General features: G+C 36.6%; 2 protein-coding genes and 1 pseudogene across 2 annotated transcripts in view; all 3 read right to left on the reverse strand.

Moving 5' to 3' along the window:
• The window catches only part of ntn5 (netrin 5), a 22,391-nt gene extending 19,535 nt beyond the window's left edge, over positions 1-2,856 (reverse strand). Inside the window, 2 exon segments of the mRNA XM_042512456.1 lie at positions 998-1,143; positions 2,794-2,856. The gene's annotated coding sequence lies outside the window, so the exon portion shown is untranslated.
• The window catches only part of LOC121962467, a 14,440-nt pseudogene extending 2,392 nt beyond the window's left edge, over positions 1-12,048 (reverse strand).
• An 818-nt stretch (positions 12,049-12,866) lies between these two features.
• cnpy4 (canopy FGF signaling regulator 4) lies at positions 12,867-15,535 on the reverse strand. The gene is made up of 6 exons (XM_042512639.1): positions 15,375-15,535; positions 15,069-15,192; positions 14,460-14,559; positions 13,679-13,801; positions 13,425-13,542; positions 12,867-13,141 (listed from the first exon to the last, which is right to left on the reverse strand). Exons 1-6 carry the CDS (start codon positions 15,457-15,459, stop codon positions 13,035-13,037), a joined length of 657 nt encoding a protein of 218 aa, XP_042368573.1. The 5' UTR covers positions 15,460-15,535; the 3' UTR covers positions 12,867-13,034.
• Positions 15,536-16,927: the final 1,392 nt, after the last annotated feature.

Here is a 16,927-nt window from a genome sequence, read left to right on the forward strand (position 1 = left end):
TAATATTTACAGTGTTGGGTTATCATGCTTTGATCCAATAACTTGATTCAGATGTTTAAAAAAATCTTGATAATAACTCATATGTTTGGATTTAATTTTGAAAATACGCCAGAAAAATACAGTAATGCACCCTGAAGTGAGAAATGAGTAAATAATAATATTAATAATAAACATTTCTTAATTTTGTTCTTGATTTTTTTGTTATGGGTATAACGGTATGTTTTATAACAACAAAACAATTACAAACTGGCATCATAATAAGTACCATAAAAGGTTAAAAACAGCAGTTAATGTTCATTTTTTACGTTTCCAAGTTTTAATTTGAATTAAATCCGCAACAAAATTACAAAAGAATCTCACATAAAAGTTTAAAATTGCTTTCAATTATATCTTACTATGGGATTGTTGTAACGGCAACATACATTTACTATTAGATTTGTTTTTTTTAGTTCTTAAATTTCAGGGGTTGAATTTGAGTCCTAATTTTTAACGTAAAAAGGTCAACTGTGTATTTCTGTTAACATGTTGGGAAAACAAATAATAACTCAGAAATAAAAGCAAACATATCCATTTGGTGTGAACACATGTGTGCACCACAGTTACTTAAATCAATTAGAACAAATGTTAATTACACAATACATGATTTAAAATATATATTATGGTAAATAATTACAATGATAAAATGTCTGAATTGGCTGAATTTTTTGTTTAATTTGTGCAACAATGTGAAGGAAAATATCAATTTGGTGCGTCTGATAAATTACCAGACACCAACACACTATAATTATGAATGTAAAAATCATTTAAAGCACATTTTTGCAAATAAATGTCTTTGAATTTTCTCTGCCCTCAATAACAGAAAAGACAAGCTCGCGCTTGTCGTTCATTTCTTGTCTTTACGCGCGACTTGAACGTCAGATAAAAACCTCCCAAACACCTCAGAGAGTCCACGCAGAGCCAATAAACTTCAGAAAGAGGAAGAAATAAATCAGCTCACCATGTGCCTCCCAGTGATTCTCCTTCTCCTCACGTCTCCTGCTCCTCCGGATCATTAAGAGAAGCGCAGCAGCAGCAAGTGTCCGCACATCCAGCTCCGTCTGCTGCAGAGGAGCAGAGCCGAGAGAGGGCAACACACACCGGGCACTGCAGGAGGAGGAGGAGGAGGAGGAAGATAAATTAACGGGATCAGCTGGGAGGTGCGTCTCTCCATATAGTAACTGGAGTGAGCCAAAAGCTCCCACCTCCAGGGGAGTCACATCCTGCCTGACGCGCAGCCAGCTCACATGGCAAAATGTATCACACAAGCGCATTATTTTCTAATAAACGGAGTCTCACAGGTGTAGATTTCGGGGGGGGACGCAGGGGACACGTCCCCCCTCAATATTTACAACATTTGTCCCCCTCATTAACACATAGAAGTAGCAGAAGACTTTGTTTTTTAGTTTCTTAAAGACATTTACATCATAAATTAATGCAGAAAATGTCAAATTTGTGCTCAAAAAGTTCCCAGAATGCAGGAAATTTAGTGTTTTTGCTCAATCAAACTCAAACTTTTGTGATTTTAAAATGAACTCATACGTCCCTGTTGAGTCTATTAGGCTGTTAAACTTTTATGTTTCAGCTTTTATGTTGATTTAAGGTTTTAGATAATGTTTTATTTGGATCCTCAAATGCTGATAACACTAGTCCAGTGATGCTCAACTTAAGGGCCAGGGGCCAAATTTGGTTCCCAACAGGGTGCCAGGTGGTCCCCCAACTATTTTCTAATTCACAATAAAAATACACCTATTCAAACTTTTAGTGCTTTTATGTGTCAGAGAGCATAACAGCGTCAAAACAGAGTGCCAGTGGAGGATCTCCTGCACCCTCGACAGAGGTCCTAGCTAAGCCCTTAATGTCCTAAAATCCGAGAAATGTCCTAAAATCCGAGAAATGTCCTAAAATCTGAGAAATGTCCACATGGCCGAGAAACATCCTAAAATCGTATAAAAAAAGTTATTGAGACCTGAGCAAATGAACTTGATATCTTTCAAAAATGTAGGTAAAAGGCAATGAGTAATTTAAGGAGAAATGACCTAAAAATTTCCAAAAAGTCCAAGAAAATTAGTTGAAAATTGAAAAAAAAAAAAAAAACATGGAAAGATAATTTTGGAAAATATGTTTAAATAGTCTATATAATAATAATAATAATAATAACAATAATAATAATAATTATAATAATAATAATAATGCTACATTTTTTCTAATATTTTCCAAAATCAACTAATTTCTTACAATTTGCAGAACCGTTCTTCCCAAGTTGTTTATTGCCTTTTTTTTCTCATGTTTTCAAAAGAAATCAAAGGTTTAAATGTAAAAGGCATCTGAAAGCAGCACAAAAGTGATGTTACTCCGAGTTTCAAAGGGTTAAAATAAGAAACACTTTGAACTTTGGCAGAAGATCTTGTGTGCTTGTAGGATCCTGTTGCAAAAGATAAGCTGCTAATTGAAGTAACACAGAAAGTTTTCAGGCCCTTAAAGTATGAATGAAAACTTCTCCCACCAACGACAACACATTAAAGTCACTTGCTGGCGCACTGAGGGTCATAATTTATCTGAAAATAAACAGTTTCACTGTATTTGTGGTTACAAGCTCTGGAGAAAAATCAGACAAACCAACACTCTTGAAGGGAAATAGTTCCTGAAACAGGTTGATCTGCTTTAAAGCAACTTTCATGGCAAATTTTCCCTCTTTAAAATAAAACTGGAACTCAGTTCAGCATTTCACAGCTTGTTAAAGACACTTTTTTTTACCTCGTGGAGATCCTCCACCTTTAGGTTTATTTCCACTGGAGGCAAATGCAGCACAAAGAAGAAAGTTGTAATAGTCTTTATCTCGTATCGTCCAGGCAAAGATCTCACTCCCCAGTTTGCTCCAATTATCCCTCAGCGGAATAAGAAAAATGGTGGAAGTTAATTGGCTGGAGTGGATCGTTCTCAGATGTGAAGCAAAACTGATACAGATGGAAATATAAGAAAGAGAATCGAGGAGGGTGGAGGCAGGGAAGACGCTTGATTGGAGAGGAGGAAACTTTCCCAGAGAAAGCCATAAAACTGATTGATGACTTCCCCCGAGGAATGTTTCCCCAGGTGTGCTGTTGTGTGTGTGTTGTGTGTGTGTGTGTGTGTGTGTAGTAGTTACAGTGCAGTTAAGAAATGCTATCCTTGGACGCAGGACAAGTGCAATAAAGTAAATTGAGCTGTGAAATGGCACGTTTATGCGTCAATATTGCACTTTGGCAGCATAAACACAAGAGATTTCAGAAGGCCGAGGTGGAGGTGGACTGAAATTGGTACCATTTAAGGAATGATTTAAATTGATAACAGAAAATCATCGCTTAAAAACAATATTAGAAAAAAATGTTTAGCTGCTTAATAAAACACATAGGTGGTCCCTGACAGGTGCTGTACGTGCCAACGTTTGCACCCTGCAGCTAAGAGTGTGCTGAGAGACTCAAATCATAATAAACAAAATACCTTAGAGGTATAATTATAAGAGTCAACATTGAGCCACCATGACAGAATAAAAGCAGATTTCACAATATGTGGGCGTTGTTTAGTTGATGGATTAGTTTTGCTTAAATTTTTAAAGTGCAACAATATGGCATTATTCTGTCTTAATGATAAATGTGAATGTTAAGATGCAATTTAAAGAAAATGTGTTTATTTGCATCCTGACTCTGCATTTGTTTCTCAATTGCTGAAGCAAAAATACACCATGAATACTCTAAAAAAAAAAAAAAAAACCTAACTTCATTGCATGTTTGGGTACCACAAATGAGATAATGTGCTGTCCTCTGATTATCTAAAATACAGCTTTGGCACATTTACAAGTAGAGTTAACTATGTAAGGCGGTTATACACAGCTCACCGCAGGATAAATTTGGCTCTTGATCGGGTGCCAGGCAGCCCTCCAACAATTTTCTAATTCACAGTAAAATGAATTGATTCACATTGAGATTTTTTCGTACTTTTAGAATATATAAGGCACCACAGTGTTTATCAAAAAGGTGCCAGTGGTGGAGCTACTAATGCTACTAATGTCCTGAAATCCTGGAAATGTCTTAAAATCCTTGAAAAATCCCAAAATCCTAGAAATGTTCAAAAATCCCGAAAATTTCCTAAAATCTGAGAAATGTCCTTATATCCGAGAAATATCTTAAAATCCGAGAAATGTCCCTTAAAACCTAGAAACGTCCAAAATCCTGGAAATGTCCTCAAGTCCTAGAAACATCCGCAAATTCTAGAAACATCCTGAAATCTACGAAATGTCCTTACATCCTAGAAACATGTATGGAGCTGCTGCAACTGGCCCCTGCCCTCCTGTCATTTTGCAAAAGTGGCCCCCAAGCAAAGCAAGCTGAGTATCCCTGCTGTAAGGGAAAGATTTATTATGCAGGTAGTACAGAAAGTAGGTAATTGTAAAAATCATCCACCCTGGTCTAACATATCTCTTGAGTGCAGACACAAATATTAAAGCTTGAAAAACAAAATTATTCAACAACTGAGATTAGCTAAATGTGATTTTTATCTTAATATGATGTATGAGGCAATAAGTAACAGTAATGTGGAAGAATGTTAACAATCCGCTAAGGAGGGCCCCAAATTTTCAACTCAGACCAAAGAAAATATTAATTAAAGACAATGAGTGCTCCCCAAGGGTTAGTGTTGGGCCCCCTATCATTCAGTCCTTATATGCTGATGTTCTTCTATGCAAGGTTATTAAAGTTAAACTAAACGAAACACACAAAAAAGTTAGATGTGAAATTTAAAAACAACATTTTAGTCAGCTTGAAATGGAAACTAGATCTTAGAAAATACTGGAATGATATTGCGTACTTACAACACTAACTAAAATCTAAATATTCAAGAAATGTCTTCAGTTCGAGTTCGAGTAAATTTGGCCAAACATGTTAACGTAACATGTATGAGGAGGCATTGGTGCACATGTTTTGTGAGACTGAGATGTCTACATGACTGTGTAGTGTAAAAGTGTTTGTATTGTGCTCTCACAGAAACCCCTATATTATAATAATAATAAAAAATAACTAAAGCTAATAATGAAAATAATAAAAACTAAAGTATAAAAAAGAAAACAAAACTAAACTGAAATGAGCAAACCCATTCTGGAAAACTACTGAAACTAACCTAGAAAAATAAAATAAACCAAAATATAAACACAAAACTAATAAAAACTACAAAACCATATAAAAGCTCTGCTCCCACAAAAGTGCTGATGTATGCCGATGACACTGTTGTGTACATGTGTTGTACAAACAAACCCATAGTCGGGGTAAAAGGGCAATACAATATCATCGTTGCTGAATACTGGAGAAAAATAATCTTCAGAGCTTTCAGAATTATATATTCAAATTTCACTTATATGTTAATGAAAAAATTGAGATAAAGGAATAACTGTGTCACAATAGTTAAAACCACATTGTGTTGAAGTCTTCGAGATTATTTTTTCTGTTTGAGCTTTTAGCACAGCACATCCTCTGAAAGATTTAATAATTTGAATAAGTAAATTAGCACAATTCACTGTGTGACTTCAGGATATCGAGGTTCAGAGGCTGTAAGAGGATCCTTTATTAACATCGAGATGTATCTCACATGTCTCGTCCATTTCAGGGGTCGCCCCCCGTCATCTAAGTACATCTTCAAGGAGATCATGTTCCCTCCCCTCTGACCTTCTCCAGCGTATCCAGCAGCAGCGTAGAGAGGAAGGAAATGACGGGCAGACTTTTGACGTGTCTTCAAAAGACTTCTCACCTCTGGACACTAAAATTTAGCCATAAAAATACCCAAAATTGCACTGTAACTCCTCAAAAGGATTCCCTTACTGGTAACTATGATGATTTTGTTTAATGCAACGATGAGACAGACGTCTGTAAAACAAACCGTGACTGAAGGCTTTGGCTCTATAAAGTGGCTGGCAAAAAGTGAAGAGTGGAAAATTATCCCGGTTGCCATGAATCCAGATGCAATGTTTTTGTTTTTCTAATCCGCACTTTGACGTGTTGACAGGTGCTGGATAGAGCGAACCGTTGTTGTGCAATGGAGGCAAACTCACCAATAAAGTGCAAGAAATTCAGGTATTCCAAATGACATTTAACAGGTCAAGCACCTTTACCCAATCGCAACAATAAATGTTGGCATTGTATTTTTACGCAAACAATGTACGCCTTAAATTTGCAGGTTAATATGTAGCTGGCATGTTTAAATTTTCAGTTTTATTTTGTGGCAAAGCTGGAGTTAATGTGTGATTAGGTTTGGACACAAAAATCATGTGGTTAGGATCGGACAAATGTTTTGATTTAATTAAAATACCCTGTTAGGCATAAACACGGCTGGAAATGTCCCAGTGTGTCGTTAAAAAATACCTGGTTTTGTCAAAACACGTGTGAAAAATGACCCAACGTCTCAGTTTTGTTAACGCAGTCACAGATGGAAATGTCTTTTTCTGTCACTAAAAAAACCTGGTTTTGTCGTCACAATCACAGCTGCGAATGTTCCAGCGTTCAATGGAAAATACACAATCTGGTTGTTTGTTGATCTCAAACAGCGGCCTGCCGCTGGCTGCTGCTTTGATGCCATCGCTTTGTGTGTCCCCTTAGAAATGTAAATATGAAATATGAATATTCAGAGAGTAACAACGCCAACATTTTATTCTGGTGACCCACGCTGCAGTTTTATCATAGAGAGGCGTCCTGATGGCCTATAAAGTCCTGGGATGCAGACGAGGGACATTTGTTAGCCAAAAGTTTCCTGTTTTTAACCCACGTAAGATTTCTGACCGTTATCCGCCTTTACAAATCACATAATAACACACGAATCAAAGCAGCTGTTACTTTTCATTCATGTCGAGGTTTCTGATTACTAAAACGTTACCAGATTCCTTTTTTTTTTGTTGTTTTACAGTTGAATGAAGAACAAATTGGAGGGAACGCAGCACCAATAAAAGATCAAAAATAAAAAGCTTCCACAAAATCACGACCGACGTCAACACATAATAGGATCAAAATATTATGTATGGTCTTGTAGTGGGAACTTTATCATCAGATGAAATCAAGCATGTAACACAGATGTGTTGACAGATGTTGATATTTAAAGTTTGGTCATGCTAGGTTGTAAAGGAAACCACTAATGGATAAAATAAGAAATGAATTAGTGGTTACACACGTCAAGCTTTTTTTTGACTGATCTCAGCAGCCAGATCGGGACTTCTACAAGAAGATTAGGGTTACGATAAATTTACAAACATAAACACTAAAATAATGAAAGCAATCAAACGGCAGATTGACCACTGAGATTTGTTTTATCAGCCAACATGTGTGTCCCTGCAGCGGCACGATAAACAGGCAGTAAAGCTGAGTGGCTGTAATGTCACATTATTGTAAATAAAAACTTCAGACAGAAGCTCAACAAAACACAATAACCAACACCTGAAAAAGGGGTCAAGTCCCCCGAAAAGCATTGAACTTCTTAAAATATATTTGAAAAAAGGGGATGAGAAAATTACCCAAAAATTAGTTTAAAAGAAAAATAGGAAGATCATTAGAAAATTATCCAAAAATTGGGAAAAATGTCCAGAAAACTATTTTTTATGATAATTTGATATTTAAAATTGTTACAGGTAGAAAAAAAACAATAAAATAGATAAAATATATACGTAAAAAACAACACTTTCTTAGGTTGTTTTCTTGTTTGTTTTCCAAAGGGTTAATGAAAATGTTGACTGATATTTCACATGTTTAGTTTGCAAATACAGAACAATTTGTTGCATTAAGAACACTTTTACTGTCTGCTTTACTAAATTATTTATTTATTGTTCTGTTCTGGGCGTTTTATTCAACTTCTTCTTTGAATCATATTTAATTGTTTGAAATGTTTTAATCCTGGTTAAACTGCAAGATTTAATTTTTATTATTTAAATTTATTATTATTATCAGCTCTGCAGGGACAGAACATCTGAGTTAACTGAATCAGTTGCTCAGTGTTCAGTATCAGATACAGCATGAGCAGTGCAGCAGCATCGGTCTGTGTTTTGCTCGTCAGCGCCCTCTTTTGGTTGGACTTGGCTCTGCAGCTGCAGCTCTCATGGTCGTCTCCATCCACTGACCTCCACCTGACGGAGGACACTGTGTCTGTGATTATGTCTTTAAAATGTTTCTGAGAATAAGTTCACAGACAGTTTGTAATGAGACTGGTGATCCAGGCTCTTTTCACCGGCTGCTTGTTTGAAATGGGCTCTGCTTCCAGATAACATGTTATATACATCTGCAGGAGACAATACGGCACATGCTGAGGCATTTTTCAGCTATATAAAACACAAAAAACTCATAATAGTTAGCCTGCTGCATTCAAGGATCAACAGTCAAGAGAAAACAGTGTAAAGCACAGTGTAAAAATCACTGCTAGAAATGTCCCAACGTCTTGTTAAAACATACCCGTTGTTCTTAGCCCTAATCACAGCTTGACATTTCCCAACATCTCATTAAATAATATCCGATTTTGTTGCCAAAAACATGGCTAGAAATGTCCCACCATCTTGCTAAAAAATGCCTGGTTTTGTTGCAACAATTACAGCTAGAAATGCCCCGACAAATTGTTAAAAAATACACTGTTTTATCGTAACACACAAGCGAAAATGTCTTGTTAAAAGATACCCAGTTTTGTTGACAAAAACATGTCCCGAAATGTCCCGTCTTGTTAAAAAATACCCGGTTTCGTCACAACAATCATGGCTAGACATCTCATTAAAAAACACCATGTTTGTTATCAGGTCTAAACATCTACAGGAGACAGTACAACACGTTTTGAGGCATTTTTCTGCAGAAATATAAATGTAAAAACACGTGAAAGCCGTGCTGACGGTGTGTCTGTGGTCCTGGTGGAAGAGGAAAGTCTGGAGTTGAATCTGGAGGAGTTCGTCCTGGACTCTGTGCAGGAAACAGGATCTGGAGCCGTCCAGCTGTGAGTCTGTAAAACATGTGCAAAGAGCAGACAAATCCTTATCAGATTTAACCGGTAATTTGGGTGCATTTTATGAGAACGGGATACAGATTTATGCCGACCACCGACATTCAAAAGGAAGTCATTTTCATTTGGAAAATTAATTGCAGGAACCAGCGTAGACGTTACAGACGCAGTGACTCACCCCCGGTGGTCTATGAAGGGGTATTTGGGGTCCGCAAACAGAAGAAGAGGAAGGTGATGATGATGAACAGACGCCTCGATGTTCATCACGTCACCCAGAAAGTAAACTGACGACTGTCTCTCACTGCTCCAGGCATCTGAGGAATAATAAGAGACACAATTTACTTTAGTTTAGTTGTTGTGCAAATAAACTATAAAAAGCATAAAATCCAGATTGAATAAATTAAATTAAAATAAAATAAAATAAAATAAAATAAAATAAAAAATAAAATAAAATTAAATTAAATTAAATTAAATTAAATAATTGTCAGAAGAGATCAAAAAGCCAAACAGATAAAACACCATAAAATCAAGTTTAAGAAGCTAGAGGCGTATATAAACATTTTACCAAAAAATACAACAAAAAATAAATGACAATAAAGAGCAGAAAAAGTAACCAGTCTGTAAATATTAGTATAATAAAAAACAAGAAATATATAGACCACAATACAACATTATGAATTAAATGTAATGATAATTTCCTTTTAACACACACAAATGCATAAATGTAATGCTTCATTTAGAAAAATCTAACTTAAGCACTTAAAAAATGTGATTAAATAATAGGGAATTATGGGGAAGAATCTTTTTGTATAGAAAATCGTACAATAAAAGATGTTAACACACGTGGCCAAAAATCATGTTTTATGAGGTCACCATGACCTTGGCCCTTAGACCACCAGATTCTAATCAGTTCATTTTTGAGTGGACGTTTGTGCCAAATTTAAGGAAACTCCCCTCAGGACCATCTTCATATATTGTGTTCACAACAATGAGACGGATGCAAGGTTACAGTCACCTTGACCTTTGACCACCAAAATGTAATCAGTAGCATCCTTAAGTCTATTCGATCGTTTGTGCCAAATTTGAAAAAAAATCCCTTTAAGTGTTCTTGAGTTGTCGCGTTGAGACAGACGAGGTCACAATGACCTTGAACTTTGACCTATGATTACGAAAATTGAATTAGTTCATCCTTGAGTCCAAGTGAATGCGTTCAATGCGTTCTTGAGATATTGTGGTGACGAGAACAGGCGGACAACCCAAAAACAGAAAAAATGTGAAGATGTGAGGTGGTGCTGTGTTGTTGTTTTGCTCGAAGTCTCAGAGAAGTCAAATCAGTGTCTACTATGTTTCTTTTTTCTTGATTTTTAAACTTTTACAGGAACAGCTGCTCCCTCTGCTCGAAGCAAATCTCCAGGTGATGGAGGAGGAGGCGTCTACAGCAGGAAGTTGTTGTTCAGCACTGCATTCTGGGTGAGCTACACAAAACACACAAAGCACTATCAAAATAAAAGCACTAGATGGCGGCAGTAAGCAGCTATGGTCCTGCTGGGTTTGTAGCATGGGGAGGATTCATGATAATAAAGTTTGTATCAGTGATACTCAACTTTGACCCACAGGCCAAATCTGGCCCCTGATGGGGTGCCAGCTGGGGCCCAAAGAGTTTTCTTATTCACAGTTAAAATGAAGTGATTCAAACTGGGACGTTTTCTTGTACTTTTAATATTTCCAGTGGTGCCAGAGTGCATGAAAAAGAAAAAGGGTAAAGACCTAAAATCCAATAAAAGTCCTAAAATACTAGAAATATCCCCAAATCCAGGAGGTGTCCTAAAACTGTGGAGACATCCCAAAATCCTAAAAATGTCCTAGTGATGAGAAATGTCTTAAAATTGTTAAACGTCCTAAAGTTCCAGGATGATTTAAAATTCCAAGAAATGTTCAAAAATATGAGAAACATCTAAAAATGTCCCAAAATCCTAGAAATGTCCTAAAATCAAAGAAACTTCAGAAAATCCAAGGAATGTCTAAAAATCCCCAAAGTGCCCAAAAATCTTAGAAATGTCCTAGAAAATCGGAGAATCATCCTAAAATCTGAGAAACGTCCCAAAATCCTGGAAATGTCCTACAATCCGAGAAATGTCCGAAAATTTGAGAAGTGTCTAAAAATCCCCAGTGTCCAAAAACTCTGAGAAATATCCTAAAATCCTACAAACGTCCAGAATTCCTAGAAATGTCCTGAAATGTACTCAAATCCTAGAACTGTCCTTAAATCGGAGAACCGCCTTAAAATCTAAGAAATTACACAAAATCTGAGAAATGTCCCAAAATCCTAGAAATGTCCTTAAATGATGACATGATGATGAAATGTCCAAAACTCCAAGAACTGAGAAATATCCTAAAATCCTACAAATGTCCAAAATTTGTAGAAATATCCTGAATTCTAAGAAATGTGCTAAAATCCAAGATTTGTCCTTAAAATCTGAGAAACGTCCAGAAATCCTGGACAGATGTGTGTATGGGTCTGCTGCAGTTGGCCCCTGGCCTCCTGTCATTTTGCAAAAGTGGCCCCAAAGTTCCCAGAGTTTTCCTGGTGTCCTCCCTGGCGTCGCTCTGCTCCCGGCCTCGCTCAGAGCCGCTCTGATGCGGATCTCTGCGCTTGCAGACTCTCTTTTCTGAGCATTGAGCTGCACCGTCGGCCCCGAGCCCGCAGCGCGTGAGCTCCGCGGGGTCAAACAGATAAGCTTTCATCACAACCTCGACGCTGTCCTCGTGACATTTCACCGCAAAGGTCTCGAGCCTGCGACCTCGAAGTGAGTTTGTCTGACGCAGAGTTTGACTGGTCCAGTTCAGAGACAGACAGAGAGACAGGTTTGGTTTGATAAGTGCAGCAGAGAGCTGACGCTATAGCAGACAGAAAAGAGAAAGAAAACAGCGAAAAGAGGCTTTGTGGTGTTTTATTTTAGACTTTCTTTCTTCAGTTTTTTATAATGAGGCTGTCAGCGAGCAGAGAGGGACACACCTGAGACCCATCATCCGAAAATTAGCAGCATCACTGACTAAAAAATGTGCTTTCATGTTATTTTAGGCCATTTTTTCTGCAGTAAAATGCAAAAATCACCCATAAATATCCAAAAATGTTGTAAAAAAGCATTTTATTCACAATGAAAAACTGTACATATTGCATTTTAAGGCCTTAATTTGGGTAAAAACACTGATATGTACCATAAAATGCTGGCATAAGGATAAATGTAACAGCGTGTGCATATAATATAACACTGAAAAGGTCTCAGAGATTAATGGTAAACATGTTTCGACTTCAGTTGAGTGTTTAAAAAGGTGCAACAGTTTCCAATCATGTAAAAAATAACAGAAGAAATGTAGTGTTTAACCCTTTGAAACATGAGCACATTGAATTCTTTCAAAAACATGGGAAGAAGGCAACGAGCTACAAAGGAAGAAATGACCCCAAAGTGAGCAAGAAATTATTAATAATTTTTTTAAAAAAATGTACAAAAAATGAAATAAACTGAAAATCTGTAAAAGGAAAAAATCAAAACAGAAATAAATTATAATAATTCTGTAATAATTTTATGTATTAATGCTATGAGCAACAAAGGAAGAAATGACCCAAAAGTTCGGAAGAAATCGGCAAAAAGTACAATTACCTGAAAATTAGTTTTAAAAAAAATGTGGAAAAATACCTGGAAAAAGTGTCAAAATTCTGTAACATAATTTTAAAAATGTAATATTGATAATATATATTAAAAATATTTTCCCCCAGGCATTTACCCTTGCTCTTTTAAATTAAATTAAATTTCTAAATCTACTAATTTCTTACAATTTGTGGCACCTCTTTTACCAAGTTGCTTATTTTTTCCATGTTTTTATAAAGAAATCGTTTTAATTTGCTCGGGGTTAAAGTGTCTAAACACGCATTATTTTGCAGTTTGCAGCCCAAAGCTAAAATTGAGGTTATTTTGTTGTCGTCTGCATTCGTCATCTTGATGATTGTTTCCTCACAGCTCTGCGGCGTCGTGTGTTTTTCCCTCCTCGTCTGCGCTCGCCGCCTCTTTGGCTCCTCCTTTCACTCCCACGTCTCCTTTCCACGTCTCCTTTATACATTCTGAGGGAGGGCGAGAAAAACACAACAGCCATTTCAGCTGCAGACTTTATTTTGAAATGAGTCTCACAGACAGTGACTTAAAGGAGCAGTTTGTAAGATTTAAAGCTTTCAGCCCGTGTGGGATCGTTTTATTGTACTTTAAATATACAAAAGGTGCCAGAGTGCAAAAAAATGCATCAAAATAGAGATTGTTTATCAAAAAAAGTGCCAATGGAGGATCCTCCGCAACCCCGACAAAGGTCCTAACTTAATCTAAAATCCTAAAAATGTCTTTACGTCCTACCTTGTTCTGACGTCTTGAGGACGTGCGTCTCACAGAGGAAGGTCTCCAGCCTCTGGTCCTGATGGTGGAAGTACCAGTCCTCCACGACCTCCTCGTACTGCTCGAGCATCGTCTCACACTGCACACACACACACACACACACACACACACACACACACCGTAACATATAAAACACCTCTAAAAATTAAAATACTGAAAAGTTGGACTGAGTTTTAATGTTTACAGCAGGCAGACAAACACACGCGTCCTCCTACCTGTTTTTTCATGTCGGACACCTCCACCGAGGGCTCGTCCCACAGCTCGTACGGCAGACCCAAATCCACTTTGACTCCTTTGTGGACCAGGTTCTTCAGAGTGGTCATGGTCTGACTGGCGCCCTGCAAAAAAAAAAAAACCACAAACCAGCCGGCTGTCAGTTCAAAGTGACAGTGTGCCTTTGCTTTTTTCTCTTTAAAACTTTAATTATTTTTTTTAAATTTAGTATTGCATTTGCTTTAATTATTTTTATATTTATTTATTTTATTACTATCATTATTTTTATTTTTATTATTATAATTAAATCTTCTATAAATAAGTCTTTTGAAGTTAATTTTTAAAATTATTTTTAAATTTATTTATTATTATGATTATTTTTATTTTTTATTATGATTTATTATTATTATTATTATTATTATTATTATTAAATCTTCTATAAATAAGTCTTGGAGTTTTTATTATCACTAACACCATCTTTATTTCATTTAATCTTTTTTATTATTTATATTTAAATAAATTATTATGGTTTGTGTCCATTTATTTTTACTATATTATTATTACATTTTCTATCAATGTTTTTGTTAAATTTATTATTACTATTATTATTATTATTATTATTATCATCTCTAACTCTCCATGTTGGGGATTGAAGCTTGAAACTGAACTACTAATTCACGTAATTGAGAATTTCAGTAAACAAAACTGCGGGGCAAAATGGCAAAGCCACAAAATAAGTTATGTTTTGAGGTAGATTTATCTGCTTAAAAACATGAACTTCACCTTCGCATATCGGAGGCTGCCGGGCCTCTCTGCATGAACGTTATACTGCAGGATGCGTTCACAGATGTCGTCCAGCGCCTCCGTCAGCCGAGTTTTCCCTGTAAACAAAACACAAGTTTAAATTCGAGACACAAGTTTTAATACGATGCACATATCTTTTCTTTCTTTTATTTAAAAAAAAAAATGTTCATTTTTGCCAAAAAACAACATTCAGTGACACAGTTCCTCCTAATAAAAACATAAACAAAAGGAAAAACAAACAAACAAAAATGAAAACGACATTCTTCAGTGTGCAATTAAATAAGTCAAATCAAATAAATGCAAACGTCAGCTTTACAAAGAGGGAAAGTATTTCCAGCAGCGCAGGATCAGTTTTTTAATTATCACAATTATATATATTTAAAATTGTTTTAAAAAAGAAAATGAGCTGAAAAGGGTTTAAAAATGTGTAAAAAATTTGGGTGTTTGTTTGGGTTGGTTGTTTTTTGTTGGTGTTTTTCTCATTTTTAGGTAATTTTGGGGCCATTTCCAAGTTGTTTAAGGAAATCGAGCCAGGTTTCAAAGGGTTAATGTAATGAATGAAGCTAATGCTATAACTGAACTTACGATGTGTTATATTTGATCTTTCTCCTGCGTTTGCCTGAATCCAGCACCTCTCCCACCTCCAGCACTTCTTTGGAGCGACCAGTTTTCTCTAAAGCCTCCTGCAGCTCCACTGTCAAAAACTTACACACTGAAAACACAAGAAACACACCAATTTAACCCTTTAAACATCCTGTTTTATATTTATGCACATTTTACACAGTTCACACAGACACTGGAGGACAGAGAAGTGCGTAAACGCATGCTATAACGCTGTAATAAAGTCACAGAAATGACATTTTTTACACAAATAAATGTCTTTTTTCGTCCCACCTTCGCATTTATTCGGCAGTCTCTCTTCTTCTGCTGCTGCGACCAAACAGCAGAAACTCAGCAAAGCCAGTAAAAAGAGTTTCATTGTAAACGTTTAAAGTTTAAAGTGAGTTAAAGTTTATAAACTCAGTAAAAGTTTAATAACTCTGCAGCCACATCGGCACACACACAACTGCGCATGCGTACTGTACTGCACCAGACATGACTAGTAGATGCAGAGTGGTTTGATTTCAGGGAGGACTGTCGATCACCGAGACTCAATACTTAAAAATAAAGTTTTTGTGCTTTTAGTATACATGAGGTGCCAGAGTGCATAAAACAGCATCAAAATAGAGCTTGATTATAAAAAAATTTAAAAATGCCAGTGGAGCATCCCCTGCACCCACCCACCGGAGGTCCTGAGCAGCTGTCCTAAAATCCTAGAAATGTCCTAAATTCCCAGAGACATCATCTTTAAATCCTGGAAACTTCCCAAAGTCCTTTGAATGTCCTAAAAATCCAAGTAATGTTCTAATATCCTAGAAATGTTCTAAAATCCGGCAAAAGTTTTATATTTTTAGAAATGTCCTAAAATCTGAGAAACGTCCTAAAATCCTAAAATCCTAAAATGTCCTAAAATCCACAAAACATCCTAAATTCCAAGAAACACCCTGAAATCTGAAATGTCCTAAAATCTGAAGATGTCCTAAAAAGTCCTAGAAACATCTTGAAATCCTTTTGTTGTTGTTGTTGTTGTTGTTGTTGTTGTTGTTGTTGTTGTTGTTGTTTTTTCATCGTTTCCATCATATACCACTCGAGTACCTGCAGTAGTATGCAGTACATGTAGTAGAAACACACACAGTATAAACACTCAGAGGCAGTAGCACCTGGTCGACATTTATCAGGAAATGTTTTGAAATATTCTCACTTTTTACTGAGAATACAGTAAAAGCGGCCTAAATGGACAAAAAAAGCTGTATTTTGAGGTTCATTTAAGGTTTTTCCTTTTATTTATGTCTAAAACTTTGGTCTTTTTGTCCCTCAGAAAGACATAAGTTGTCTCTATCAGCCCTGCGTTGCAGCCTCGTGTTGATCAAACAGAAAATAAGGGAATAATTAGCTCGATATTTGGCAGTGAGGAGGTTAAAATAGACGCGGTTTCTCAGGTGTCAGGGGGAAACACACTCGACAGCAACAGATACTCCAGGAGTCTGAGCAGGAGAAGATATGAGGGAAGAGGAGAAGAGACCAAAAAGATAAGGCAGAAAAGGAGGACAGAAGGGGGGACATAGGTCAATATGAGGACGGAAAGACAAGAGGGAGACAGGAGAGAGAAATGTGAGTGACACACACACAAAAATACACACACTTGTTTGTGTCCTGCAGAGCAGTTTTGCACACAGTGTCTATTTTAGAAACTCTGCAGCGTTTTCCTGCTGTGTTATGTCACACAGAGACTGTCTGTCTTTTGTCTGTGCAAAGACAGGTAGAGTTACAGCCGTGTGTCATCGTGCACCGTGTGTGTCACGGCTGTTTGCACATGGACACACACGCATCTGCAGGCTGTTACATAC

This window comes from Plectropomus leopardus, chromosome 23 (genome assembly GCF_008729295.1).
Source record: "Plectropomus leopardus isolate mb chromosome 23, YSFRI_Pleo_2.0, whole genome shotgun sequence".
In the NCBI taxonomy this organism is placed as follows: domain Eukaryota; kingdom Metazoa; phylum Chordata; class Actinopteri; order Perciformes; family Serranidae; genus Plectropomus; species Plectropomus leopardus.